Raw genomic sequence first — 27,382 nt, 5'->3', positions numbered from 1 at the left:
GAGAAGTTTAAGCTCATATCACAGTCCAACATCAGCATACATACGTACATTACTACATTAGCCATCGGATGGTGACTATGATGTTAATTCAAGGTTTGCGTCAGACACTGAACAGTTGCTTGATGGTACACGCGCCACATGTTTAGTGCGTGCGCAAAAGATAACGGCCACGCAGTAGCTGCATCGAAGATGTTACAGGCAACAGGTGGCCGACACTGCGACTATCGCGACGCTGTCCACAGAAGCAAGCAATGGAATTCTTGCTCCTGCTCTCGTATGTCCTTGACGCGTGATACACACCTACACACCAGCTGGGCGAAAATTCGACGCCACAGTCCCATTGTACAACTGCATCACAGAAAACCGTTCACACCACTGCCTCGCTGCATGTGCTCGACGACCTATCCTAGACAACCATATGTGCAAACCTACATTCCTATTCCCTACTGGTACAGCGTACTCTACTTGGCGTATCCAAATTCATGGAATAAGTTAGAGGGGGGAACGCTGCTACCCTTGGATTTGGCGGGTGCCCACTTGGGCAGAACCCTGCCAGACGCCACGGGCTTCGGGACGCTGCACAGATCGTCCACATCCACCACCTCAGGCCCATCCAGATCGGCGTCGATACAGCGGGCGCCATGGACCATGCTCGCGGCGTCAGAGACAGTTCGCGCCTTGGCCGCGCGCTTCTTGGACTGGCCCGTAGGTTCCTCGAAGTCATCGTCGCCGCAACTCGCTGCAGAGCTCGCGGTGGAGCCCCTTCGCTTCTTTGCCGCCTCGGAGTGCTCTTTGCCGCCACTGCCACTGCTGTTTCTCCTTGGATTTGGGTGTTTGCTGAGGAAGTCCTCGATGGTTGCAAGCACGCGGTCCCCGTACTTCTTGACCTTTGTCCTGAAAGAAAACATGTGAAACATGAATGTAGTTGCCGCTACTACATCTAAAATGGTAAAGATTATTTTCGTAAACAAAAGATGGCGGCGTAAACAATTCAAAATGGCAGAGTAGATGCATTACTTGCCGATGCCATTTATATCCAAAAGTTCTTCTTTTGTTCTTGGTACTCTGATGCTCATCTCCTTCAATGTGTCAGTTCTGAAGATGGAAAGCTCAACCGTATCAGGGGCCAGTGAATGCTTCCACAAATGAAGGTGCAACAAACAACTTACTTGAATATGTGGTACGCATGGTATCCTTCACTACACTCCTCCATTATCTGTTGTCTAAGGCTAAGTAAAGCTTCGTAGAGCATCGATGCAAGATTCTGCAAGAATGAGAAAATAGATATTACAACAGAGAAAGAACAGATAAAGACCCAACACCACAAATCTGCACCAATCTAGACATTCAAGTCTTTACCTCATCAACTTCACTTTGCTGCTGAACAATCTTATTGATTTGTGGAAATAATGATGCATCAAGATTCCCCACCTTGGAGGCCTTGTCACGAGCAGGAAACCTGCAAGATAACATTTTTTGAGAACTACCAGCTGTTCGTTGTTCAAACATACTTGGAACATGTTAGTTTCAAGAAAAAAAAAATGTTCATATAATATGCCAGTTTCAAGAAAAAAAAGGTATTAGTAGAATATGAAAGATTGAAATTCAGGTCACACCAACTCAAAACTCAAATTGAAAATGCCAACACAGGGAGATAAAGGATACTAATGCAGCAAAGAATGTGCATAAGTAGAATCAAACTCAAATGTATCAGGGTTTCATGGAGTATGAACAACACACTCCATTATGTCACATCCTGATTTATAAAAATAATGTTTCCAGATTATGATTCAATTCAACCAAATATCAATTGACATTATATATTAGTTTCTGCAGCAACAAGATCAATGTTAAGTATTATTTGCAAACCAAATGAATTAACCCTGTTGTGCAAACTCAACCAGAACAGATAGGTTAAGAAAACATGAAAACATTGTCCTTACAGGTCAGCCCTAATAACCCAGAGAGGCTACTACCGACTCCTAGAAATTTATAAACAGTAACCAGTCAGGTCACAGAACTATAAATCACTGATCCAGGGCCAATGTAACAAACCAGTAACCAACCAATAGCTAGATGGTCTCAGATAACCTAAACCAGTCAGGATTAAAAAGAGCCCAAAGTAGGATTTTTTCCCCCAGTTGTGAAATGCTCCTACCAGTTTTAAGCAGTATGTCTTAAATACAGTAAAAAAATAAACCTTCATCATACTGCTTGACATCTAATGCCAACAGTAGACCTTACAAAGATTCAGATGTGAAGGTAAAAGTAGCTTACTGTGACAAATCACTCTTTTACATGCATGCATATTAATATATATGATCAAAGGAATATTTCCTACTTTTCATTTTTAAAAAAGGTAGCATTCTAAAAAAACAAGATGTGTCTATCAACTTGAGAAAAAAAACAAGTTCATATGTGACTTAGATAATATTGCACTCAAATCATGTGATAAGTTTGGTGGTTGTAAAATGTAGAAAACTAACTTCAGGACGATGTTGCGTTTGCCAGAGCGAAGATCGCTAGCTTTCAAATGATTAACCTGCTTAACCAAGATTATGTTAGACCTATGACTGCTACAGTGCTACCAAGATTGGAGACAAAAAAAAAATAGAAGCATTTAGTCTTGAAATAAACCAAGGCACATCAAGTATTTTTACCTTGAGGACAGATGATATCGATCCGTACATATCGCTCTTTTTCACATCCTCAATAAGTATTTCCTCAGTTACTAAATGTCGCATTATCCTTGCTGCCTCACCTTTAGCTAGATGCTTCCCAGCTCCATGAAGAGCTAAAGCATCATGACGCTGCTTCTTGACCTATGGGTAATGAGTTGTGTTACCGTTAGCGTATTAGTGTTGCAGGGACAGTTGCCCCCCGGTGGCAAGATCCTACACTAAAAAGATCAGAACATGATCTTGATTAGGTATCTGAGCACGTACGTTTTGGCTCACAGACCCTCTGTAAACTTCAAGAATGTAAGTAGATGAATGTGAGTGCCCTGTCCTTGTGACTAGCTCAACCTAAAGAAGCAACAAAACAAGAGTTTAGGTTCACATAGAGAGAGATGTCTGAATGCATTTGGAAGGGGCACATCTGTCCACTTACCAATTGCCTGGCAATGTTGGTAACATCTTTTTCGACCCATCCTGACACTTTCAAGCAATTATCACAGGTTTTTGCACAAAGCGAAGGGTCAAACCTCTCTCCAAAGTGGATCAGTTGAAGTAGACGTCTGCAGTCCATATCATTTTCACAGTAACTGACCTGCAGAAATATAAGATACGACATTTTTTTTCATGATTTCCACACTTTGTAGTAACAAACAAATGCGTGCATATAGAATTTTAGATACCATCCTCAGGAGATTGTCCTTATGTGTCTTCAGTGCTTGCTCATCACGTGGTGCTCCTGTTTGCTCCGCAACTCCTTGTGTAATCATATGTCGGACCCGAATCTGAACATTTTGTTAAGAAAATTACTTGTTTGTGATACAGTACAAAGATAGTAAGAAGTGGCCAACAAGGTATTAAGGTACCAGTAGACTTACATAGTCAGAATACTGGTAATATAGCAAACAAGATGAAGGTTGCCCATCTCTACCCGCACGTCCACACTCCTATGAGAATGGATCAATCACCAGATAGCTTCGGCTTTACAGTTCCATTGTGCTAATGTCATGAAACTTCAGTTATGAGATATACCTGATGATATCCTTCAATTGACTTGGGCAGTGAATGATGAATAACAAAGCGAACATCAGGTTTATTGATACCTACAATTTGTCCTATTAGAATGGAACACCCAATAATAGACGTTCTATACAAAGGCGTTTGAAAGATTAAGTTACCCATCCCAAATGCAACTGTAGCACAGATTATGTTGATCTTATCCTTGCTCCAAAGCTCCTGTATACGTGTTCTATCCACAGGATCCATGCTACCATGGTAGTGTGATACTTTGTGCCCACATTCCTGGCAAAGGGGAAAAAATGGAAATAGTTAGAAGTTATAGCCAGCGGAAAGGTCAAGATCTACATGACAACATAACAAATATTAGTACTAGGGTAGGCCAAATTTTCATTGGATGATTAAATTTAGTTCACTGTTCAAAATGTGCCACGCCAACCAGTAATCAATGTTAGACAAAATAAGTACATCAAGTTAACCATATGAAAAGCCTCAAGCACATAATAGATGCTTACATAGATGACACTGGTAGCAAATCTAAGACAAATATCCTGAACCACCAGCTAATGAAACCCACTATACCTAGCTCACTTGCTCAAGTTTGGTATCAATTTTCTACCTTTGGCAACACCAAGGGGAGATTGACAAATCATTGAGGCAATCAAAGCCAGTTTAACAAACATGGGCATATTAATACTTCATAATTTTCTCAAACACTCCGTATATATAGCTAATGTTCAATGCATCTATAGTGGTTTTTGAATTAGCTAGGGATTGCCTAAGGCATAGGCCCACCACACCAACATATATTACTTGTTGTAATACCACATAGAAACTACAGCCAACAAGCGCAAACCCTCAACAACGATGGGACAAGATTGACAAAACAAACATGTACAACCTTGAACACTGCTTTTAGAAAAGTCAGGACAAGCATAAGGTGACCGACTAAAAATAGAGCTCCCAATCTATACCCAGGTAAATATGAAGCAATATCAAGGAATATAAGCAAAAACATGTATCCACTGGATAGCTAAATAATCAAGAATTAAATCTGCTACTACAGTGTGTAAAATTAAGGACTTAAATATCCATACGAACAATGAACAGCTTATAGTTTCAAGAAATAACCCTTAGTTTTTCTGCCACTTTTTCACAATCCATTCTTGAAAGGCAATATATAATGCCGCATTCTTTAGAATGATTTGTGCGGATAAACAAATCAATGTCCTCGACGCATTTCTTTGTCTTGGGTCTTATGTAGTACCTGCAAAGCCCAACTAAAAACTAAGATGGTCTGCTACAATAGAACTTGCATCAATACCTCACAGGCACGCACCTCAGATTTGGACGATTAAAACTTTGTTTGAAAACAATGCAGTTTTCAAGGGCTAAAGCTTGCACAACATCTTCCTTAACCCTAGCAGTTGCTGTTGCAGTCAAGGCCAGGACTGGTGTCTTGGGGAAGTTTTGTTTTAGAACACCTAAGCTCTGACAGATAGTAAAACCTACATCAAGAAGTCATCTAATCTAACCATGAACATCTCTCATCAGATAGAAATACCTTGTAATCAGGTCGGAAGTCATGACCCCACTGGCTTACACAATGAGCTTCATCAATAACAATTCTAGAAAGGTGCCCTTGTTTATTTAAATTGCCCAATACTGTCGATAAAGCACCACTCCTGTACTCAAAACAATGTTAACCGGCTAAATTAATATATTCATACAACACATGTAATGGTACTTTTACCCAAAAAATATTCATATAGAAAAATGCCTTCATGAATATACATTTTCCAACAGTCACAACAGGGTGGCAACCATATACTCGATAAAATTGCCAACAAGTTTTCAAAAACAGTAAAACACTGAAAGAACACATGTAAATGATATTTTTTAAAAAAAAAAAGAAGAAGAACAAGTGTGTAAATGATAAAATAGTAGAAAGAAAACACATCCTGGAGATTAAATGTGGCGTGTCAGTAAAATAGAATCATGACAAGTAGTTTTGATCTGGAAAACATTATTGCTGGATAACTTACAGTACTCAGAAACAACAGTGTATGAATCTAATGGTTGCGAGTATATTGTATTGCAAAAGGGTAACTTTAGACGATAATCAAGAGATGATGTGAATTAATCTGAATACAGCTGCTTCATGCGTGTAACTCACAATGGGCACCATTCCACTTACCTCGCTATTTTCTCTGGAGTGACGTACAGCAACTTGTAGCGGCATAACTCTAAATCTCTCAATATCTCTTGCTGTTCAGGCCAGTCCAAGTTGCCACTCAAATAAGTTGCAGGAATATTTGCCTGCTCCAGCCAAAAGGTAGTCAATCAGAAAAGAAAACGTCAAGAAATATGTACCAGATGAAACGGTTCATTACCTGTGACAAGTGCATGATCTGGTCTTGGATGAGTGAGACAAGAGGGCAAACTACTAATGTTAAGCCTGCACTAATAAGTGCTGGAAGCTGCAAATTAATAGATGAGCATCAATGCTGATAGCAGATGCACAATTCAGTGTATGTCAAAGGAACAAATGTAACATGTCCCACTGGATAAAAATCTTCTGAAAATTATCTTTTTTGAGCATTAACAAATAAAAAATGAAGTGGTGTATATATGTCAGCATTTAGAAAGAGGAAAGAGTGCCAACTTAAACAAAACAATGGTCAAGAGACATAGGACAGGAAGTTGAATGTCCAAACATTTAAAAAGAACAGTGACAGATAAAAATATATTTTGTAAGTTGTTACCTGATATGTCAAACTTTTCCCACCGCCAGTTGGCATCAAAACAAAAACATCATACCCACTCATTGTGGCATTGATTATTTCTCGCTGGTTGGGGCGGAAAAAACGGTTTCCAAACTTACTTCTGTTCTTGGCCTGAATATGCACTCAAAGTTAATAGTATTCACAAATCAGTGATGGTGTAAAGAATTAAAAAATGATACTGAAGAAAATAACCTCAAGTTCCTTAGTCCACAGAAAATTTGTACTACTCCACTTTCTATCACCAGATCCTTCAGTGTAGTTAATATCGATAACCTTTGGGGTATAGCTTTTCCATACAGAATTTAATGGTGTGCTTAGATTATCTGAACAGGAATATGGAGCAGAAGAATAGCATAAATCACTATCCCTAGGTCCATTTCCAACGTAAACCTGAGATTGGAATCTATTGCTATCCGTTATGAAAGTGCTTCCTGGGGTCATAGGTGGCAGATGCTGCTGTGTAGCTGTTGTGGATGCCATAGAGTGTGATATTTGTCTCTCCTCATCTTGGGCTGACCTTGTCATATGGTCCTCAAGTAGCTGAACCAGTTTCTTAAGATGCAATCTGCAAGGTATAACATTAGCACATATCAGCATTACTGTGGCAAAGCAGAGGTGCCTACTCAGAAGTAACAAGTAATATTGATAAGTAGGACAAAGAATTGAACCGTCTTTTATGAAGCTCTTGTGAATGTTGAGGATTGAGTTCACCATCATCATCAAGAAGCTCATTGGCTACTGCAAGCAGCTCATCCTTCATCTCCTGCAAATGAGTCATTGCCTCTCTGCAAAAAGCCAGCTGCAGAAAGTAGTAGATAATGAGATGACATGCTGAAATAGCCCCAGTATAGAACAAAGATGGTAACTTAATACTAAGTACTTAGCCTACCTTGCATTGATGGCTACATAATTCAGATAGTTCTCGTGGTAAATTAGCCTCGTCCATGCCATTGAAGCTACACTTGTTTCCTGGTGGAGTAGACATGTTATGAGATGCTGATCCTCTGGGTGTTGCTTGATAATGTTCCATAACTATTCGGTCCACGTCAATACTCTGAAAGATAAAACAGTTGAGGGAAAAAAAACATGGACACGTAAAAAAAACACCATGCAATTATGTCCTTGTAGTTTTATGGATTAATATAATCCTGAGAACATTTGTTGCAGTTAAAGAAATATTAAGTTCAGGAGATGAAAGCACCAACCGCTAGAATATCATCGTCCATGGCATCAAATTTATCATAACTGCACATGTTATCAGCAACCGGAGCAGACTGGTGTACTGCAGCATCGGTTCTTGCAAAATTGTATTGATTCGTTGCTCCCATATCTTCCTGCGCCACATGGTTGCTCTGGTAACTTCTCATAGAGGAGCTGATGCCAACAGGTTGATGGAAGCTGTTGTTCTGCAGAGAAACTCTTTCACTGGGTTGGCTTGTGCTTTCCACGGAAGGAATCCTGTTTCCTGGCACAGTAGCCATTTTGTTGGTGTTGTATGAGCCTTCTCCATAAGTACGAGCATGACCTCTATCACAGTCTTTCACTTTTGCAGATAAACCAGGTCTTAAATAGCTCTTGCGGGCAGCCTGAGTGTTGCATAGGGAACGCCAGGCCTATGATGAGAAATAATTGTAGAAGTAAATAAAGTGTGTGGAGCATTGCAAATAGATCCAATTAGGTTAATGATCTTTGCACAGAGGATTAATATCTCTAGGTAAAAGGGAAGGTAGGGGTTGAATTTTTCAGTTAGGGTGTAACCAGTAGAAGTTTTGACACAACTAATTGAAGGTAAGAGCATCTTCAACTAGTCTGTATTGTAACTAGTTGAAGCTTTTCCTTAACATGTTGCATTTTTTAACTCAAGTTTTCCACAAATCCTGATATGTTCTTAGGAGTTGACATTCCCAACCACCAGTTGCATTTATTATCATGGCGGAAACATATGGTTTTGAAGATATCTGGCTATTGATGTAAAGTTACCTAAAACCTAGCTAGAAGACACTCTGGTATCACCAGGTAACTCTCGTTAACTGTACTGTACTAAGCGTCACCAAATACTCATAGCACGTCACAGCATCCCAGTCATACCTTCTCGATCAAAGGAGCTTGAAGACGCTCTGGGCCTTGAATTTTACAAGCAGAAGACCTGCAAAATATAAACGTTTGAGGGAATCATGCCGTCTCGGTAAATGCCGCAGCCAAGTTGGTTTCCACAAATCAGAGGCATACCTTAACGAAAGCATGCTCTCAGTAGCTTCAGGGCTGGGCTTCTGTGTCGGCAAGGAGAAGAGAAAGCTTGAACTCAGAAAGCCATCTCTGCTAGAGAAGCCCTGGACAGCGTTTTCGTGGTGCGGCCAGTTGACCCTTGGCAGCTTATTGGCTTGCATTGGCGTTCATAAGAGCTTAGGACCTGATTCACACACATGCACGCCCGATAATTTTTGCCAAAAAGTAAAAATAAAATCGAAGTTGGCGGTAGGCGTGATACCCTTGTAAATTCAGTAATCAGATGAGATCCGAATGCAAATAGCCAAACAGCATACTGCGTACGCTAGGGTTTGGGTGCTCGGTGTCGCGCAGCAGGAAGGGAAGGGGTTGGCATACCTGGTGGGGCGCTCGTCGCCGGAGAAGGTCCCGTCGAAGGCCTGAGCGCCCGGCGTAGAGTGGCGGCGCCGCGCTGCTCGCCCAGTAGTCGTCGCCGTCGCCGCGGGGATGCGGAAAAGCAAGGGTGAACGCAGAGGAGAGCCCCAACCTGCGGCCGAGGCAGCTGGTTGCCAATGCGGCGAAGGCGGGGGAGAGGTGGACGGGGGCGGCTGTGGGATTCCGCCGAAATGGGGGCGGCCGGCGAAGAAAACAGAAGGGGCGGGGCGGGGCGGGGCGCGGAATGCTAAATCGAAAACCTCACCGGCTCACCGTGTGTTGTGGAGGGAAAGTGCCAAAGTGGAAAACCAATCGAGCCGCCTGTTTAATTGGATCTCTCTGATTAGCGCTGCGGCCGTCGGATGGAAGCCGAGATTCGCACCATGCTCGGGTTCCTAACGGATAGAATAGAAATGTCAACTCCTCTCTTTTTTTAAGGGTTAATTGGATTTAAGCCATTATAATTTTCAACGTTTTGAAGAAACGTTATTACTATTTGTCTATTTTGATGTATGCCATTATAATTCTTTATTTCTCACAAAAATACCACTAAATACGTATGGATATAGCCTAGGCCCAGCTATAGACGTATACGAAGACATATACTTCATCACCCCTGTCACTGACACGCGGGCCACACATGTCATCTTCTTCCTCCTCTCCTCTCTCTCCATCCGACGCAGCCACGGCCACGGCGAGCAGCAGCACGCCGACAGCCCGCGAGCAGCAGCAGCAGCACGCGCAGCCATGGCGGGTCGGAGCTCATCCACCTCGAGCTCCCGCGCTACCATGGCGGACGGAGCTCTCACGCGGCCATGGCGCACGCCACGGCAGGCGGAGCTGGCGGGCCAGAGCTCCTCCGCCTAGAGTCGCAATAGCAGCAGCCCTAGGGCGCGAAGCTCCAACCGCCGGAGCATCGGCTCCGCGGACGGGGACGATGGCGTGCCCGCCTCCAGCTCCAGCCACCGCGAGAAGAAGCTCCGCCTCGTCAAGTCGTCATGGGACTCCACGAGTTGTTGCTGCTTGGCCATTCCTGGTGCCGCCAGCGGAGCTCGAGGCGCGAGAGCTTCGGCCCGCCATAGCTGCGCGCGAGCTCCACCCACCATGGCCGCGCAGCAGCTCCTCCCGCCATGGCCGCGCGGGGCTCGAGGCGTAGAAGCTCCGGCCCGCCATGGCCACGCGCGCAGCAGCCGCCGAGACCACGCGGCCACGCGGGCGAGCAGCAGCCTCCTCCTCCAGTCGCCCCCATCCCTCCACTCCACCCGTCGAGCACACTGCCAATGGTGGCTCTCGCCCACACCCCTTCGATGCGCCCGTTAGGTGAGGCCCGCGTGTCAGTGACAAAGGAGATGAAGTATACGTCTTCGTATACGTCTGCAGCTGGGCACAGGCTATGTCCATACGTATTCAGTAGTATTTTTGTGGGAAACGAAGAATTGTAATGGCATGCTTCGAAATAGATGAATAGTAATAGTGTTTCTCCGAATATCGAAAATTATAATGGCACGAACCCAATTAAACTTTTTTTTAATGGAAGTTTCGTTCCTTGACGATGACACGTGCGTCGCGGTGCGGTGGTCTGGCGCATGCCCCCACATTGTCAGTGTGGGCTGCGTACTGAGCATTTTAGAACGGAGCTTCTGATATGGCGACGTATGGCCCTCGCCCCCCGCCATACCTCGATTTTGTCGTAGATAGCCCCTTGAAATACGACGGTGGCCGGTCGCTCGTTCTCGTTCCTGCTCTGCTCGGCATCCGCACAGACGAACAGACTTGCTGAGAAATCGAACGGCAGTTGGAGAAAGTAGAGGATAGATATTCATGACTGGTAGTTTTTGCGACTAATAAATCGGTTAATGCTGTTTTATTATGAGAGAAAAATATTATATCATGGCTGATTCAGACTGATAAATTCAAGCAAACATGTCGATTAGGCTTAGCGATATTAGAGTTTAGCCAGCCCATCGCTTGCCTGCGGTCTGCACAACTAACCCCAATTTGAAGCAACGTTTATACTGCTATTGTATCCTAACGAACCTTCAAGGGCTCGATATGTCAAACGCTTACCCACCCTGTTTGTCTAGGATAAGATATTGTATCTCATTGGCGTTGACGACTTCTTTACCAATGACATATGAAAACACTCGAAACATACGTTTGCAATCTAAAACATATTACACACTCAAAACATACGCTTGTAACATGCCTCTGAAACATGTGCAACATGTGCAACGACATCTCCGATCTATTTTTATAACATCCATATAAAACAAATATATCATACATCTAAAACGCCTAAAACGCTTCAAACCTACATATGCAATAAGGGGAGGGGAAGGCTGAGCCGGTCAATTTCGACTGTCAGGGTGGGAGAGGGCGCCACGCTAGGGTGGGGGAGAGCCACCCACTCCCCTACAACACCACCGTACCACCTCCATGGATCTCGCTCGTGCTCCATGGATCTCGCCGAGGTGGGAGAGAGGGCCACCGGATCCGCGGGCATTGGGTGCTCCCAATGGGTGGAACGCTGGAGTGGGGGGAGGGGCGCTGCCAGGGTGGGAAAAAGGAGCCACCAGGGTGGGGAAGGAGGCCGCGGGGATAGGGGAGGCGGACGCTGGGGTGGGGGGCACACGCCAGGGTGGGTGAGGGCGCCACCGATGGCTATGGATGCAGCCATGGCCGCATGTCGGGTGGGGCAGGGCGCAAGCACGGGAGAATGGGGAGGAGGAAGCGAGGGTGAGCGGCGCATGCGGGAGTGAGCAGTGGGAGGCGTCCATTTGAATGGGGATTCTTTTTGTTCAGTTTAGGGCCCGCTCTTGGGGAGCCACGTCCGGACGCGAGTCATGGACGGACGTCCTAATAGGAGCATTATCGAAAAGAGAAAATGAAATCAAATGTTGGCTGATCTCACATTATGACCGACACAAATGGGTGAGGAGCCTTGCATCACCTCATTGTGGAAGGAGAAAGGAGAACACTTGCCGCCTTGGGAAGGAAGGAGATCGCGGGTAGGCCTCCTCGCGTCTTGAATCTGTGGACAGCTCTAGCACTGGACCATAGACCCATTCGCGACACGGTCTGTTGACAGTGTTTTTTGCACGTGTCAAAATGATTAGAGTGGGCTAATCGGTAGGAGGAAAGCTACTGTATACGCTGCCAGCCGATGAAAATCAGCTTGTAAAGATGATTGCCGATGAATGGTGGTGATCGATGGAAAGATTGATTTAGACTCGGGCGTTGCCGATAAGGTTGGAGATGTTATTGTCGATACCGATGAAGGAAGGCTTGAAGACTACTGCCGATGAAACAGGAAGTATGCCGATGGAAAGGAGGTCGGTGAGATTTCCATCGTAATTGAGGCGGACAGGGAAATAGATAGGAGTTGATTTCCTTTTCTATATTTGTTAGAGTATGATTCATGTAAGAGTCACATGTTTCCTTAGATATGGACTTGGTGTCCTAGTTGTATTTGGTTATGTCTCTTTAGATCAGGGTATAAATATAGATTGAGGGGCAATGTAATAAAGAAAAAATCAATATCAAAACCAATTTTTACTCCTATTTGCATCTACTTACTTTTCGGCCTGCCTATCACCAACCAGAGCCGGCATCTGTCAAAACTCTATCGGCTCCCTCGGCCGTTGTGGGTACAGAAGTTACTTCTCCTCCAGTATCGACAGGCTTACCTAATATTCAATCTACACCGATACGATCAGATCCGGTACTATCAGGAGGACGAGTTCAGCTTAATATAGATCTATCGGTATCAGCTATGTCAGGCACTGTGTCTCAGAATAGCCAGATTCCTACTAATTGGTGGGGATATGGTATGCCTCCGGAGTCATCTGCTTTCAATCCTGGGTTACCTCAAGTGTTTGATGCAGTAGAAAAAGCTCATATACCATCGGCTGTTTCGCCGATGGCTCAAGTGCCTCAATATGCCACAACAACTGCTGTGCAACCAACTCTAGGAGGTTTCCAGATGCCTTTGGTTCAAACACCCAATTCAAGTCCATCGGCAAGTTTACTGCCGATACAGCAGAAAGCCCCTGCTATGAGTCAAATTGGGGTTCAGTTCATGCCTCAAGCTGGTTATAATTATCCAACAATGTCAGCAAATTACCAGCCATCGGTAAGTTTTGTACCGATGAGTTCTAATAATGGTTGGTCAGGACAGTTTACCTGTTCAACATACAATTCAGCAAAATCAGCAGGTTGCAGGGATTCAACAAGGTCATATGCAAGCTGGTTTCTAGAATCAAGCATCGGCAGCTCAGCCGATGAATCCTTTCCAACAGGTTAATAGACCACAAGTAACGGCAAATATGCCAATTGCTGGAGATCGTGGGCCACAAAGATATGTGGAGGGATATCAGCAGGCACCTCCCATAGAAATTCAGCCAGTTTGTCAGCAGGAGGCTGATGTTTTTTGGGCCGATAAGATAGCAGAAATTATGAATGATCAGTTTGGGATAAAGCCCAAGGTCAATACTTATTCTTATCGGACTCCATACCCTCCTGCATATGATTTAATTCCTCTCCCAAATCGGTACAGGGTACCAGATTTCACTAAATTCTCTAGGCAAGATGATACATCAACAATGGAACACGTCAATCGCTTCATTATTCAATGTAGAGAGGCAGCTAGCAGAGATGAATTAAGAGTTCGATTATTTTCATCGTCTTTATCTGGATCGGCATTTACATGGTTCATTTCATTACCACCAAATTCTATTATTACTTGGGTTGATCTAGAAAAATAATTTTATAAGTATTTCTTTGCTGGAATCCATGAAAAGAAGCTTACCGATTTAGTAAAATTGAGACAGCGTAATGATGAATCGGTAGAAAGCTTTGTACAAAGGCTACGAGATATAAAAAATAAGTGCTACAGTCTGGTGCTGGATGATCAGTAGCTTGCCGATCTAGCTTTCCAAGGGTTATTGCCACATCTTAAAGACAGATATGCTTCTCAGGAGTTTGAAAGCCTCAGTCATCTTGTGCAAAGGATCTTTGATCAAGATACTAGGGTTTTTAAACCTAAAAAGAATTGGAGTAAAAAAGTATCATTTGTTGAAGAAGTAGGAGATTCTGATTCTGATGAAGAACCAGTTATCGGCTTAGCTGAGTGGGTTAAGAATAAAAAGCCGATATCTTGTCCCTTTGGTCAAAAAGAACCAGAAAAGTTTACCTTTGATATCACCAAGGCCGACAAGATATTCGATCTTCTGCTTCAAGAGGGCCAAATTAAGCTATCACCTAATCATGTGATCCCATCGGTAGAAGAGTTGAAGAAGATCTTGTACTGCAAATGGCACCATGCAACTTCACACAGTACAAATGAGTGCAAGGTGTTCAGGCAATAGTTACAATTGGCTATTGAATCTGGGAGAATTAAGTTTGGTACTTCCAAGGCCCAGAAGCCGATGAAAATTGATCAACACCCTTTTCCAGCAAATATGTTGGAGGCCAAAGGGAAGACCAAGGTATTGACGTCAGAGGTCACTGAGAAAAACGCATCAGTAGATCCCCAACATCGGATAACTACCGATGATGCAAAAAGTAAGGGTTTACTGGGAGAAAGCAGTAGTTCCAAAAACCCTCCTCGACTTGGCATTATGATTACCCACCGAAGGCAGCAGGAGGGTTGGCGTCAGCGTAAGGACCGATATCGACAACAGCAAGAAGAGAGACGTCGGGAAGAATGGCATCGGCATAAAAATCATTGGAGGTGCCCGTTTTTCATCCATTGCTGAGAAGAAGGTATTAAATTGCCAACTATTGAAAATTGCCCTGAGTGCAATGGTTATTATGGGGTCAATCGGTCAGAAAGGAGGTTTCAACCTGGCAATCAGGGTTTATTTATCAATGAGCCGATCAGAGGCAGAGCATCAGTGCATGATCGGCTAGGGGGTAGACTTAGTGTACATAAAAGGCTTGGTAAATGCGCTGGATATTTTCTAAGGAATCAAGAGGCGCTTGAGGAGATGGCAAATGCAAGAGTTCTGGATGAAGAAATATTCTACAGGGACCCTAATATACGCCGTGTAGAATCAACTGGGACCTGTTATCAGCCGGTTTGGAAGACCAAGTTTCCTCGATGGTGCCCGGAGGGTCTGACAAAGACACAGAAAAGAAGGATGCACGTGAGCATCAGGAGGATTTATACCGAGAGAAAAATTTCTCCAATGAGAGGTCCGGTCATCAGCAGTGGTAGGAAAAACACAAAAATAAGAGTCTATCGGCAGATGTTAATATGGTATTCATGTTGCCGATGGAGTTTTTGACACTATCTGATAATGAGGAAGAAGTTGTTCTCTCTGATCAAGTAGCTCAGTTGACACTAGATCCAATGATGGCTGTTTTTGAGAAACCTACTGATGATGAGAGACAGCATCTTAAGGCTTTGTTTGTGAAAGGCAGAGTTGATGGGCAGCCTGTATCTAAGATACTTATCGACGGAGGGGCTGCGATTAATATTATGCCTTATGTGATGTATCGAAAACTTGGTAAGGGAGATCAAGACTTGGCCAAAACCGATATGATGCTGAAGGATTTTGAATGCAATGTGTCACCGGCTAAAGAGGCAGTATGCGTTGAATTGACTATCGATAGCAAAACCTTGCCGACGACGTTCTTTGTTATTAATGGCAAGGGTGCATATAATCTGCTTCTAGGGAGGGATTTGATTCATGCTAATTGTTGTGTTACTTCTACAATGCATCAATGCCTCGTACAGTGGATTGGGGATAAGATTGAGTTTGTCCCTGGTGATTCTTCTTATATCTTCGCATCGACAGAATTAGATACTTATGAGCAAACTAAATGCATATCAGGAGAAGTTTGGAAAAAAGAATTCCTTAGAGTGGCTGATTATGAAATTCCACCGATCCAAGCAGTCGGTTCCGAAGAAGAGTTTTAATGGATATGTTTACCGATGATGGAAAATTAGGTCAAGGGTTCACATCGGCAAATGATTTAGTAGAAGTAGATATTGGTGATGGCGATAGACCAAGACCTACTTTTATTAGTGCTAAGTTAGATTCCAAGTGTAAGCAGCAAATAACTGATTTGTTAAAAGAGTATAAATATTGTTTTGCTTGGGATTATACTGGGATGTCTGGATTAGGCCGATCGATAGTTGAACATCGGTTACCTATCAAATCTGGATTTCGGCCACATCAGCAGCCAGCGTGCCGATGCAACCCTAATATACTTCCTGACATTAAGGCCGAAATAACTAAATTAATTAAGGCGAAGTTTATTCGGCAGTGTCGATATGCAGAGTGGATCTCTAATGTGGTTCCTGTTTATAAGAAAAATGGAAAACTTTGTGTTTGTATTGATTTCAGGAATCTTAATAAAGCCACACTGATGGATGGCTATCCAATGCCGATTGCTGATTTGTTGATTGATGCTGCAGCCGGACATCAAATTATCAGCTTCATGGATGGTAATGCAGGTTACAATCAAATATTCATGGCTGAAGAAGATATTTCCAAGACTGCTTTCAGATATCCAGGTCATGTAGAGTTGTTTGAGTGGATAGCCATGACGTTTGGTTTGAAAAATGCCGGCGCTACTTATCAAAGAGCTATGAACTTTATTTTTCATGAATACATCGGCACATTAGTGGAGATCTACATTGATGATGTAGTGATTAAGTCTCGAGATATCACAAAACATCTAGCCGATCTACGAAAGATACTGGAGTGCATAAGGAAGCATGGATTGAAGATGAATCCTAATAAATGTACATTTGGTGTATCGGTAGGTCAATTCTTGGGTTTTATGGTGCATCAGCGAGGCATCGAAATCAGTAGGAAGTCTATTGATACAATTAACAAGGTGGTTGCTCCTGCTAATAAAACTGAATTACAACCTTTGATCGGTAAGATTAATCTCATTAGAAGATTCATATCTAATCCATCGGGTAAGATCAAGGCTTTCAGTCCATTACTTAAGTTGAAAGCCAATCAGGAATTTGTATGGGGAGCTGAGCAGCAGTTAGCCCTAGATGAAATTAAGAAATATTTAACAAATCCTCTAGTGCTAGTTCCACCTCAACACGGGAAACTTTTCAGGTTGTATTTGTCAACTAATGATACCGTTATCGGTTCAGCTCTTATTCAAGAATTTGAAGGGAAAGAACGTGTTATTTATTATTTGAGCAGAAGATTAGTGGATGCTGAGACAAGGTATTCGGCCATCGAAAAATTATGTCTGTGTTTATACTTTTTTTATGTCAAATTAGACATTATTTGTTATCTGCCGAATGTACGGTCATATGCAAAGACGACGTAGTCAAGTATATGCTGTCGATGCCGATATTAAGTGGTAGAATCGGCAAGTGGATTTTAGCATTATCAGAATTTGAACTACGTTACGAATCGACTAAGGCAGTTAAGGGGTAGATTATGGCTGATTTTGTCACTCAGCATTGTAATACGAGACTTTTCCCTGTGTGCCCTTATAAAAGATCGTAATCCTCTGTGTGCCCCTGAAAAAATTCAGCGGTCTTCAGCGCCACTACTCCAACTTTTTCGTGTCATCCATGCCACTCCGTCAGTTTGGGCTCTAACGCCGTTAACCTGCAGGTGTGAAAAGACGAAAATGCCCTTAAGTTCAAATATGTTATTAATTTTTTTTTGCATCTTAACGACTTCAAATGAAAAAACTCAAAACTAGAAAGTTGTAGATCTCGTCGAGATCTATAATTTTTATATAAATTTTTTTTCATTTAATTTCACAAAAAAAATAATATGATTTTTCTAAGATATATTAATCATATCAAATCATATTTTTTTTTGCGAAATTAAATGAAAAAAAATTTATATGAAAATTATAGATCTCGACGAGATCTATAACTTTCTAGTTTTGAGTTTTTTCATTTGAAGTCGTTAAGATGCTCAAAAAAATTAATAACATATTTGAACTTAAGGGCATTTTCGTCTTTTCACACCTGCAGTTTAACGGCATTAGAGCCCAAACTAACAGAAGTGGCATGGATGACACGAAAAAGTTGAAGTAGTGGCGCTGAAGACCGCTGAATTTTTTCAGGGGCACACAGGGGATTACGATCTTTTATAAGGGCACACAGGGAAAAGTCTCTTGTAATACAGTGGACTCTCTGGAGGTTGCTCCTTGGATACTTTTCTTCGATGGGTCCATATGTGGTGAAGGAGCAGGTATCGGCATTGTGTTGATTTCACCTCAAGGAAGGAAGTATGAGTTTTTATTGCCGATTGTTGCTACATCGATAAATAATCCGGCTGAATACCAAGCCTTGATAAAAGGGCTAGAATTGCTGAAAGAGATACGTGCCGATGCTGTTGAAATCTTTGGTGATTCTATGCTAGTTATAAATCAATTAGCTGAGATTTATGAATGCCAAAGTGAAGTTTTAATTTCGTATTATGAAAGATGTTTGCAATTATTGAAAGGGTTTAGAGATTTTTGTCTTGAACATATTTCTCGACTACATAATGAAGAGGCTAATCGACTAGCTCAACATGCTTCAGGGTATCAGCCTATTTAGGAAGTGCTAACATCGGCGGTCGATACCGATGACTGGAGAAAGGAGATTGTCGATTATTTAAAGGATCCATATAAAAAGGTTGAAAGATGTATAAGGTTCCAAGCTACCAAGTATGTGCTCCTCGATGATGAATTATATTATCGAACTATAGATGGAGTTTTACTCAGATGTGTTAGCAGTGATGAATCGAAAAGCTTGATGGGTGAAATTCATGAAGGAGTGTGTGGAGCGCATCAATCGGCTTTCAAGATGAAGTGGATGATCAGAAGGAATGGATACTATTGATCGACTATTCTTGAAGATTGTTTTAAGTATTTTAAAGGATGTCAGAGGGTGTCAAAAGTTTGGTAATGTTCAAAGAGTGCCTGCATCGGCTATGAACCCTATAATTAAACCTTGGCCGTTCCGGGGATGGGCTATCGATCTCATCGGTCAGATTTATTCGCCATCGAGCAAAGGACATAAATTTATTCTGGTTGCTACCGATTATTTCACAAAATGGGTTGAGGCAATTCCTTTAAAAAAGGTGACATCGGCTAATATGATCGATTTTGTGAAAGAGCATATTGTTTACCGATTTGGTATTCCTCAAACTATCACTACCGATCAGGGTACTATGTTTACATCGGGAGAATTTGATGAGTTTGCTGTAGGTATAGGGAATTAAAGTTTTAAATTCTTCTCCATATTATGCTCAAGCTAATGGTCAGGCTGAGGCTTCTAACAAAGGGATCATCAAACTCATTAAGCGCAAAATTAAAGAAAATCCTAAGAGGTGGCATACAGTATTAAATGAAGCCTTGTGGTCATATCGGATGTCATGTCATGGTGCAACCAAAGTAACGCCTTATCAGTTAGTATATGGACACGATGCAGTATTACCTTGGGAAATTAAAATTGGCTCTAGGCGAATACGTTCTCAAAATCAGCTGACAGCCGATGATTATGATACTCTTATGAAGGATGAGTTGGAAGATGTGGCGGGTCATCGGTTAAGGGCTTTAGTTAGCATCGAAGAAAATAAGAAAAGAGTAGCCAGATAGGTATGACAAGAAGGTGAAGGTAAAGGAGTTTGCCGATGGAGATCTGGTCTGGAAATTGATTTTACCGATTGGAACTAAAAGTTCAAAGTTTGGAAAGTGGTCTCCTAATTGGGAAGGTCCATATCGGATAAATCAGTCTGTTCCTGGTAACGCATATATTCTAGAAACCCTCGAAGGGGTTGTGTTTCCTAGAGCATTAAATGGAAAATATTTAAAGAAATATTACCCTAGTATCTGGATGGATGCATAAAAGTATAAGTGCCGATAACAGTCCTATCGGCTAGAATTATACAAGGATGTCAATGTCTCATAAAGTGCCGATGCAATAGACAAGATTTACAAGTTTAACAAGGATTGGATAGCCAATATCACATGCAGGCGAATCTGGTCGGCTTCCTTCATTTCTTTGATGTCTTCATCGGCAGCACCCTCCACAGGCTTGAGTTTTTTCTTCATGGCCAAGGCTTTGCGAGCCTGGATGTCTCTTTCTTGCTGAAGGGCCTTGATGGCATTGGGTAGCTGGCTTTCTTCTTGTTGGGCATGAGTTAAGGACTGCCTCGACTTCTTTCAATTCAGCCAATAGAGCCATCCTCTTTGCCGATAAATCTAAGATTTTCTGCTTAAGTTCAGCGCCCGAAGTTTGCAAGTTGCCGATGCCCTTGTGCTTCTCATCGGCAATCTGTTTCAATTGTAGCATCTCTTCTTTGAGTTGAGCCTGAGCTGCTCTATCGGCAATGCGTTGAGCAGCCCGTTGATATTGCAGTTGGTGGCTTTCTAAATGGGCTACTGGGAAGAGTACTTCTTCAACATCGGTAGGGACCTGGCCACGGATTGTTTTGAAAATTGCCTTTGTGGGGTCCGAGTCATCTACCAGTTGGGCGGTATCCTGCTGTAACAAGTTCAGGAGAGCTTCCAACTTGGACTTAATTTCTACCGATATTGTTCCCAGTGCAAGGGAAGAACTTGTTTCCTCTCCATCATCGTCAGAAACGTCAATGGCAAAGGAAAATAGGCTGTTTGGGGAGTCTTGTTCCTGAGAAAAAGAAAAAGAGGTCAGTTAAGGATAAGTATGAATATTATAAATCGACTAGGTCAATCGGCTTACCTATTTCAAGGCAATTTCCTGTACTTGGCTGGAGGAAGCAGCCTGGAGTATGCCGTGTGGAGGATCGGCTTGAGCTTGCCGATGGGATATCCTCTATGGCCTCATCGGTGGTTGGCTCTTGGGGTATGATGACCGATGGTATGTCCCGTATAGGAGGATTAACTGCTTGCTCAGTTGCATCGACTAATTCTGGCCGGATTGCAGACATTGGGGCAGATGTGGGGATCGGCATGGACTTCTGTCGTTTTGGCTGTGCCTCGGCATCTGTTAAGGCTTTGCGCTTTGCTTGGGCCTCAGCAACGGTTGGCTGGGGGGCATCAGCACTTGTTGGTTGTGGAGCTTGGACATCTGGTACGCTTGCCAATGTACCCATTAATTGCTGCAAAACAAGTGTAAGGTATGATATTTAACTAGATAAAATGTAAAATCAAAGGAATACCTCTGAAGGTTTGTCAGAAGTAGTGGTGCTTGATGTCGGAGGAATTGCCGATGACGATCCAGCAGCGGCTCTTACACCCTGAATGATTAATGTTAATACAGTTTGTGATCGGCATGAGTAGAAATAAATAGGGTTGTTACCTTGAATGCCTTGATCAGGGTTGTAGCAGCAGCCAATGGAGTGGCCCTAGCTGTAGCCAATTTGGACTTGGAGGTGATGGTCTTGGCACTGGGTCTTCTGGTGAGTCAAAGCAGCTAAGGTGGGGGCGTTGTAGCCGATCGGTGATATCGGGGAAACAGGCCGAAGATCGAAGGGTTTTCCACTTTTGCTCATAGATGGTGCTGGGTTGTTAACCTGTCACGAGAAAGTTAGTTACCGATATATGAAAGGAAAAAGCAGAAGGGAGTTAAAAGAAACTTACTGCGTCATCGGGAATGGCGTATTCAGGGTCGATCATGTGCCGATATGTGTGAGCAGATGTTGCAAACAGTTGTTCCCTCCACTCTCGCCACCATTGCTTATATGATTCGGTGATGAAAGATACTGGCGTCCAGACGGATATATCGACATCTGTAGTATCGGCATCGGGGGAGAGTCGCACTACCCTGCTCCAATCTGTTCCGCAGGTGATTGTTTCTCTGGGTTTGATCACATCGGCAAAACAAAGTTTGATTGGCAGTTGCCCAAAAGCCAATTGACGGGATACTGCCGATGGGTTGTAAAATTCATATGTGATATTGGTGTTTTTCCCGCTACCGAATGTGTTTACTGGGATTGCCCTAGGAGTAATGATGGCCATCATGAGTTCATTATCCTGATTCAGAGTGTCATCGGCAAAGTTGAAAAGAAGGGGGAATCTATTTTCTTCGTCAATATAAGGTACCCAGGCCCTATGATCACGAGAAAGACCATTGTAGAAGCTTTGGAAAATCTACCGATCTGGTCTTCATTGGCCTCTGTTCCAGGGAGGACAATTATGGCTTCACCAAAATTGAGGGGTGAGCGTGTTGCCGATTCCTCGTCCCCAAGCACGTGGTCTTCAGCAATTTCTCATGGGAATTGTTGGGCAAAGAAGTCCCATTGCAAACAGTTTGTGCATATGGGCATTCAGCCACATGTTGATAAACCACCACGGGCCTCCTAAGTTGCCGATGGGTTCGCCAAGCAAAAGTTTCTGAGACACTTGATGAAGAAGATGATAAGTGGAGCTCAGAAGGTATCGGCCAAGAGGGAACCTTACACCATTAGCCAAGAGTTCAGCCGCGGGGAGGAAGGCGTTGGTTGGTCCTACTGATCGACCACAGAAGATAAATTTTTCTAGCCACATATTCAAGAATGTGGCATGTTCCCTCTGGTTAACTGTCCGGTTCTCTGGCATTCTTGAATGTATCCCGTCCAACCACCGATGTTGCGGGTATTCACCCTATATTCAGATTTTCTGCCATAGATGGAGCCTTCATCGGCAGTTGAAATGTCCAAGCCAGTGAGCATGTAGACATCGGCAAGTGTGGGAGTAGCTGGGCCATGTCCAAACATAAAAGTGTTTGTTGTGTCTGACCAGAAGTAAGCAGCTGCAATCATCATTGACTCGTTCTTTTGCATATCGGCAATGGATAGCCTAATGCATTGGTCTAGCTTCCGTTCTGCCCAGTGTACTTGCATCGACCTATTGACCCTCAAGTACCAATCTTTCCACCCTTTGGTGGTTTTGGGCCAAGATCGGAATGTATCTTTCCATAAATTCAGAGAGAAATTTTGGGCTCTAAAAGGGATTATGTTAACCTCTGCATTAATCAGATCAGTTGGATCTGGGTTGCCCATTGGTCCTAGGCATTGGACATGCGGCTGATCGGTTGGAATAACTAATTTGTTGCGCAGTTCCTAAGTTTAGAGGATCCGAAGAACAAAAGAAAAGAGAAAAAATTACCAACTGTATGAACTCGCAAAGACCAGAGGAATCGAGGTAAAAGGTAACGGAAGTGGAACGAACCGCAGGGACGTCGAAGTTGATTGCCATTATCTTGAGGTAGATGGGGGCACGAGCCGGAGACTCGAGGTTGACGCTGGAGAAAAGTTCTTGTTGGTTGAGGTCGCGCAGTTGTTCGTCGGAGTCGCCGCCAGGAAAGAGAGAATGTCAAAGATTGGAGTCTGAGGGTAGAAGACGAGCGTTCCTGGAGAAATCTATTTATAAGCCGCTTGGAGTAGGGGTATTCTGGACTTATCTCTATGCCGCGCGCATGTAGGTCGAGGTGGTTCAGATGGATATGGTAACTGTTCGCACTGATAATCAAGGGATTGTACAGATGATTTGATGGCAAGTAATCATGACTTGGAAGAGATCTCGGTACAGGATATTTTAATTCTGAAAATGGCGGCATTATTATGTTAGGATCTTGCCGATGGATTATTGTTTCGGTATCTTAACCATAATCAGGGCAAGAGTGGTTGGCAATTGTGCGATATTTACTGAGGTGCGTGAATCAGGATTAGATTTGATTAGATTTGATAACAGATCAAGTTTTGGCTTGAAGGATGAGTTACGGTAATTGGGCGAAGGCAAACGTTATCTGGAGTAAATTTTCGGAGCATTAATGGTTTTATACTCCGAAATTGGGGGGCATGTGTTGACACCATTTTTTGCACGTGTCAAAATGATCAGAGTGGGCTAATCGGTAGGAGGAAAGTTACTGTATACGCTGACAGCCGATGAAAATCAGCTTGTAAAGATGGTTGCCGATGAATGGTGGTGATCGATGGAAAGGTTGATTTAGACTCGGGCGTTGCCGATAAGGTTGGAGATGTTATTGTCGATGCCGATGAAGGAAGGCTTGAAGACTACTGCCGATGAAACAGGAAGTATGCCGATGGAAAGGAGGTCGGTGAGATTTCCATCGTAATTGAGGCGGACAGGGAAATAGATAGGAGTTGATTTCCTTTTCTATATTTGTTAGAGTATGATTCATGTAAGAGTCACATGTTTCCTTAGATATGGACTTGGTGTCCTAGTTGTATTTGGTTATGTCTCTTTAGATCAGGGTATAAATATAGATTGAGGGGCAATGTAATAAAGAAAAAATCAATATCAAAACCAATTTTTACTCCTATTTGCATCTACTTACTTTTCGGCGACTTCATCAATTTGCATATTTTTCCTTTTTACGAGTTCTCATTGATTCGGCGAGTTGCATAGCTTTAGTGCGACCTTCGGCGATTCTCGAGTTCCATGTGAGTACCTCTTGGCCGTGACTTCCGGGCGTATCGCTGTTGTCAGGACCAAAGTGCTCGTATCTTCATCCTTGTCGATTAACAGGTCAAATCGACTGGCACGCTTTGGATATCGATTCGGGTATTAGCCCTTTGTGTTTGCAGATCCACTTTTGCATCAACACGGTCCAGTTGGTTTTTTTTTTGTGAGGAACACCACACTCTTTATTCATTGAGTTGGTCATACGAGTTACATATGCTCTCAAACAGGATAAGCAGCCAAACATGCTTGCCCATTACAAAAGAGATTAAGCTCCTAGCTAGGTTGTGAGCATCAATATTTGAGCTCCTATTCTCTTGAGCAAAATCAACAAAAATAAAGTCATGAGCCCTAACCTTCACTTCCTTAACAACTTGGGCATACAGACCCATACCCGTTTCTTCAAGACTCCGTATGACATTAGTGCTGTCTGAAGCTAACCGGATGGATTGGATCACCGTTAGATCAGATGCTAGCACTAAACCTTCCCTGCATGCAATCGCCTCGACTGTTTCAACATTAGTAATACCTTCAAGAACCACACTCGGAAGCTCCCAAGAACTTCCCTGCCTGATCACGAGCAACAGCTCCCACAGACGCTCGACCCAAGTTCTTGGAGATTGTTGCATCAACATTAACCTTCATACATCCCGCTGGAGGCGGTAACCACTTCAGTCGCCTGGTCTGGATCGATGCCTTCACCACTCGAGACGACTTAGACACTAGAAGATTAGTCATATAGTTGTTTTTTAAATTACACAGTACAACGTAGAAGCCCACAAACATGCACGCACACTCACCTCTATGAACACACGTAGGCAAACCCTACCCCTATGAACACCTCTAAAGGATTGAGCCAGCAGATCTCGAGATTCATGAAGTCACCACTGACTTCTCGCTGTCGACGGGGATGTCGCCTACCACTGAAAGCATAACATCGTTAAATCCTAGAATAAATCCAGGAAAATACGAGCACCCGTGCCAAGTCGAGGACTTAAACCTAGGTGGACAGGTTTTACCACAAGGAATTTAACCAACTGATCTATGATCATTAACAAAGCTATGTGTTAATAGCGGGCTCTTAAAGATATTCTCATGTATAGCTTTTCTTCTTGCTTACTAGATAGCCCATGTCGTCACCACTGTTAGATGATAAGTTATAGTTCCACCTGTCATATTGAGGCACGGTTCATTGTAACAATAGAGAGATTTGTATTCCATAGTTAGCTCCTAGAATTGTGGATCTAGCTGTTGCAATCATGACCATGTACATGCCACGGTGGGGGCTATTCCCACTATATATAACACGGAACCGTGAACCCCAAAGGGTACCACGTTAACCCTAGTTTTTACATGGTATCAGCTAGCCTCTATCCTCATGGAAATTCTCATGGCGTTCGCGTCGTCCTCCACTGCCGCCGCCATGATTCCCTTCACCTTTCTTCCCACCAATGAAAAGCTGAATCGCACCAATTTCTAGTCGTGGAAGGCCTAGGTGGTCTCTGCGCTCAAGGGTGCCCAACTAGGGCATCTTCTCAACTCCACCGAGCAGCCGCCACCGGCCCTCATCACACCGGAAGGCACCAAAGAAGATGGATCCAAGAAGGATCCGGAGCCTAACCCCGACTATGCGTCATGGGTAGCCAAAGATTAGACTATCCTCAATTACCTGCTATCCAACATGTCCAAGGAGATCCTTGGCCATGTCAACTCCTGTGTCATCGCTGCCACTACCTGGACAGCCATCGAGGGGTTATTTGCCTCTCAGTCGCAGGCCAAGATCATTAGCACCCGCATGGCGTTGGCCACGGCCAACAAAGGTACTGCTTCCATCAGTGATTACTTTGCTTGCATAAAAGGCTTAGCAGGTGAAATGGCGGCGGCGGGGCGCAAGCTGGATGATGAGGAACTTGTTTCTTTCATCCTCATCGGCCTAGATCGTGAATTCGACCCGATCGTCATGGCGGTTGCGGCGTGGGTGGAGCTAATCTCCATCAGTGAGCTGTACACTCAGCTCATCTCTCACGAATAGCGGAACGAGATGTGCAACACTGGCTACAACTCCTCCGCCAACGTTGCTGCCAGGGAGGATGCCACAACAACTACCGCGGTGGATGTGGCCACAATGGTGGCAGTGGCTGCGGTGGCCGATCTGGTGGATCAGGCCGTGGCAATGGTGGTCGTAGCACCTTTGAACCTGGCGTGTACTGCCAAATTTGTGGCAAGGAGGGACATCCAGCACATCGATGTTTCAAGCGGTATGATTCTTCCTATTCAGGTCCGCCGCAACAGCACCAGCAGCACAAGTCGGCGTCCTCGGCGATGACATCCTATGGCATGGATACCAATTGGTACATGGACACGGGAGCCACGGACCATATCACCTGGGGAACTGGACAGGCTCACTGTCCGTGACCGCTACAACGGCGGTGACCAAGTGCACACGGCAAGCGGAATAGGTATGAAGATCGATCACATTGGTCATAGCACTTTGTGTTTCCCTTCCAGGTCAAATTCATCTTAAAAATGTCTTACATGTCCCACAAGCTAGCAAAAATCTTGTTTCAGTCAATAGAATTACTCGTGACAACAATGTGTTCTTAGAATTTCATCCTGATCGTTTTCTGATAAAGGACCAGGAAACGAAGACCACACTTCATCAGGGCAGATCTGAGCATGGACTCTACCCCCTCAATTCATCGACATAAAGAAGCATCCCTCATCGTAAAGCCATCTACCACCGTGTGGCACCATCGTCTTGGTCATGCCTCCACTCCTGTCGTTCATCGTGTTATCAGTCGTTATAAACTTCCTTTTTCTTCAGATTCCAATCAAGTTAGTGTGTGCGATGCATGTCAGCAAGGCAAGAGTCATCAACTACCATACCCTAGGTCC

The 27,382-nt window shown here is 43.6% G+C and overlaps 1 protein-coding gene across 1 annotated transcript; it reads right to left on the bottom strand.

Moving 5' to 3' along the window:
- Positions 1–312: 312 nt before the first annotated feature.
- LOC136475659 (ATP-dependent DNA helicase Q-like 4A) lies at positions 313–9,344 on the bottom strand. Its single transcript, XM_066473239.1, has 25 exons — positions 9,083–9,344; positions 8,708–8,888; positions 8,567–8,624; positions 7,684–8,091; positions 7,368–7,532; positions 7,147–7,277; positions 6,671–7,043; positions 6,458–6,589; positions 6,086–6,172; positions 5,890–6,011; positions 5,257–5,377; positions 5,032–5,183; positions 4,824–4,959; positions 3,854–3,977; positions 3,708–3,778; positions 3,554–3,622; positions 3,359–3,460; positions 3,112–3,270; positions 2,946–3,026; positions 2,661–2,822; positions 2,487–2,542; positions 1,360–1,459; positions 1,170–1,264; positions 1,018–1,095; positions 313–894 (listed from the first exon to the last, which is right to left on the bottom strand). Exons 2-25 carry the CDS (start codon positions 8,863–8,865, stop codon positions 462–464), a joined length of 3,573 nt encoding a protein of 1,190 aa, XP_066329336.1. The 5' UTR covers positions 8,866–8,888; positions 9,083–9,344; the 3' UTR covers positions 313–461.
- Positions 9,345–27,382: the final 18,038 nt, after the last annotated feature.

The sequence above is a fragment of the Miscanthus floridulus genome, chromosome 8 (genome assembly GCF_019320115.1).
Source record: "Miscanthus floridulus cultivar M001 chromosome 8, ASM1932011v1, whole genome shotgun sequence".
NCBI classification, from domain to species: Eukaryota; Viridiplantae; Streptophyta; class Magnoliopsida; order Poales; family Poaceae; genus Miscanthus; species Miscanthus floridulus.
This window is presented reverse-complemented; position numbering and strand designations above follow the sequence as displayed.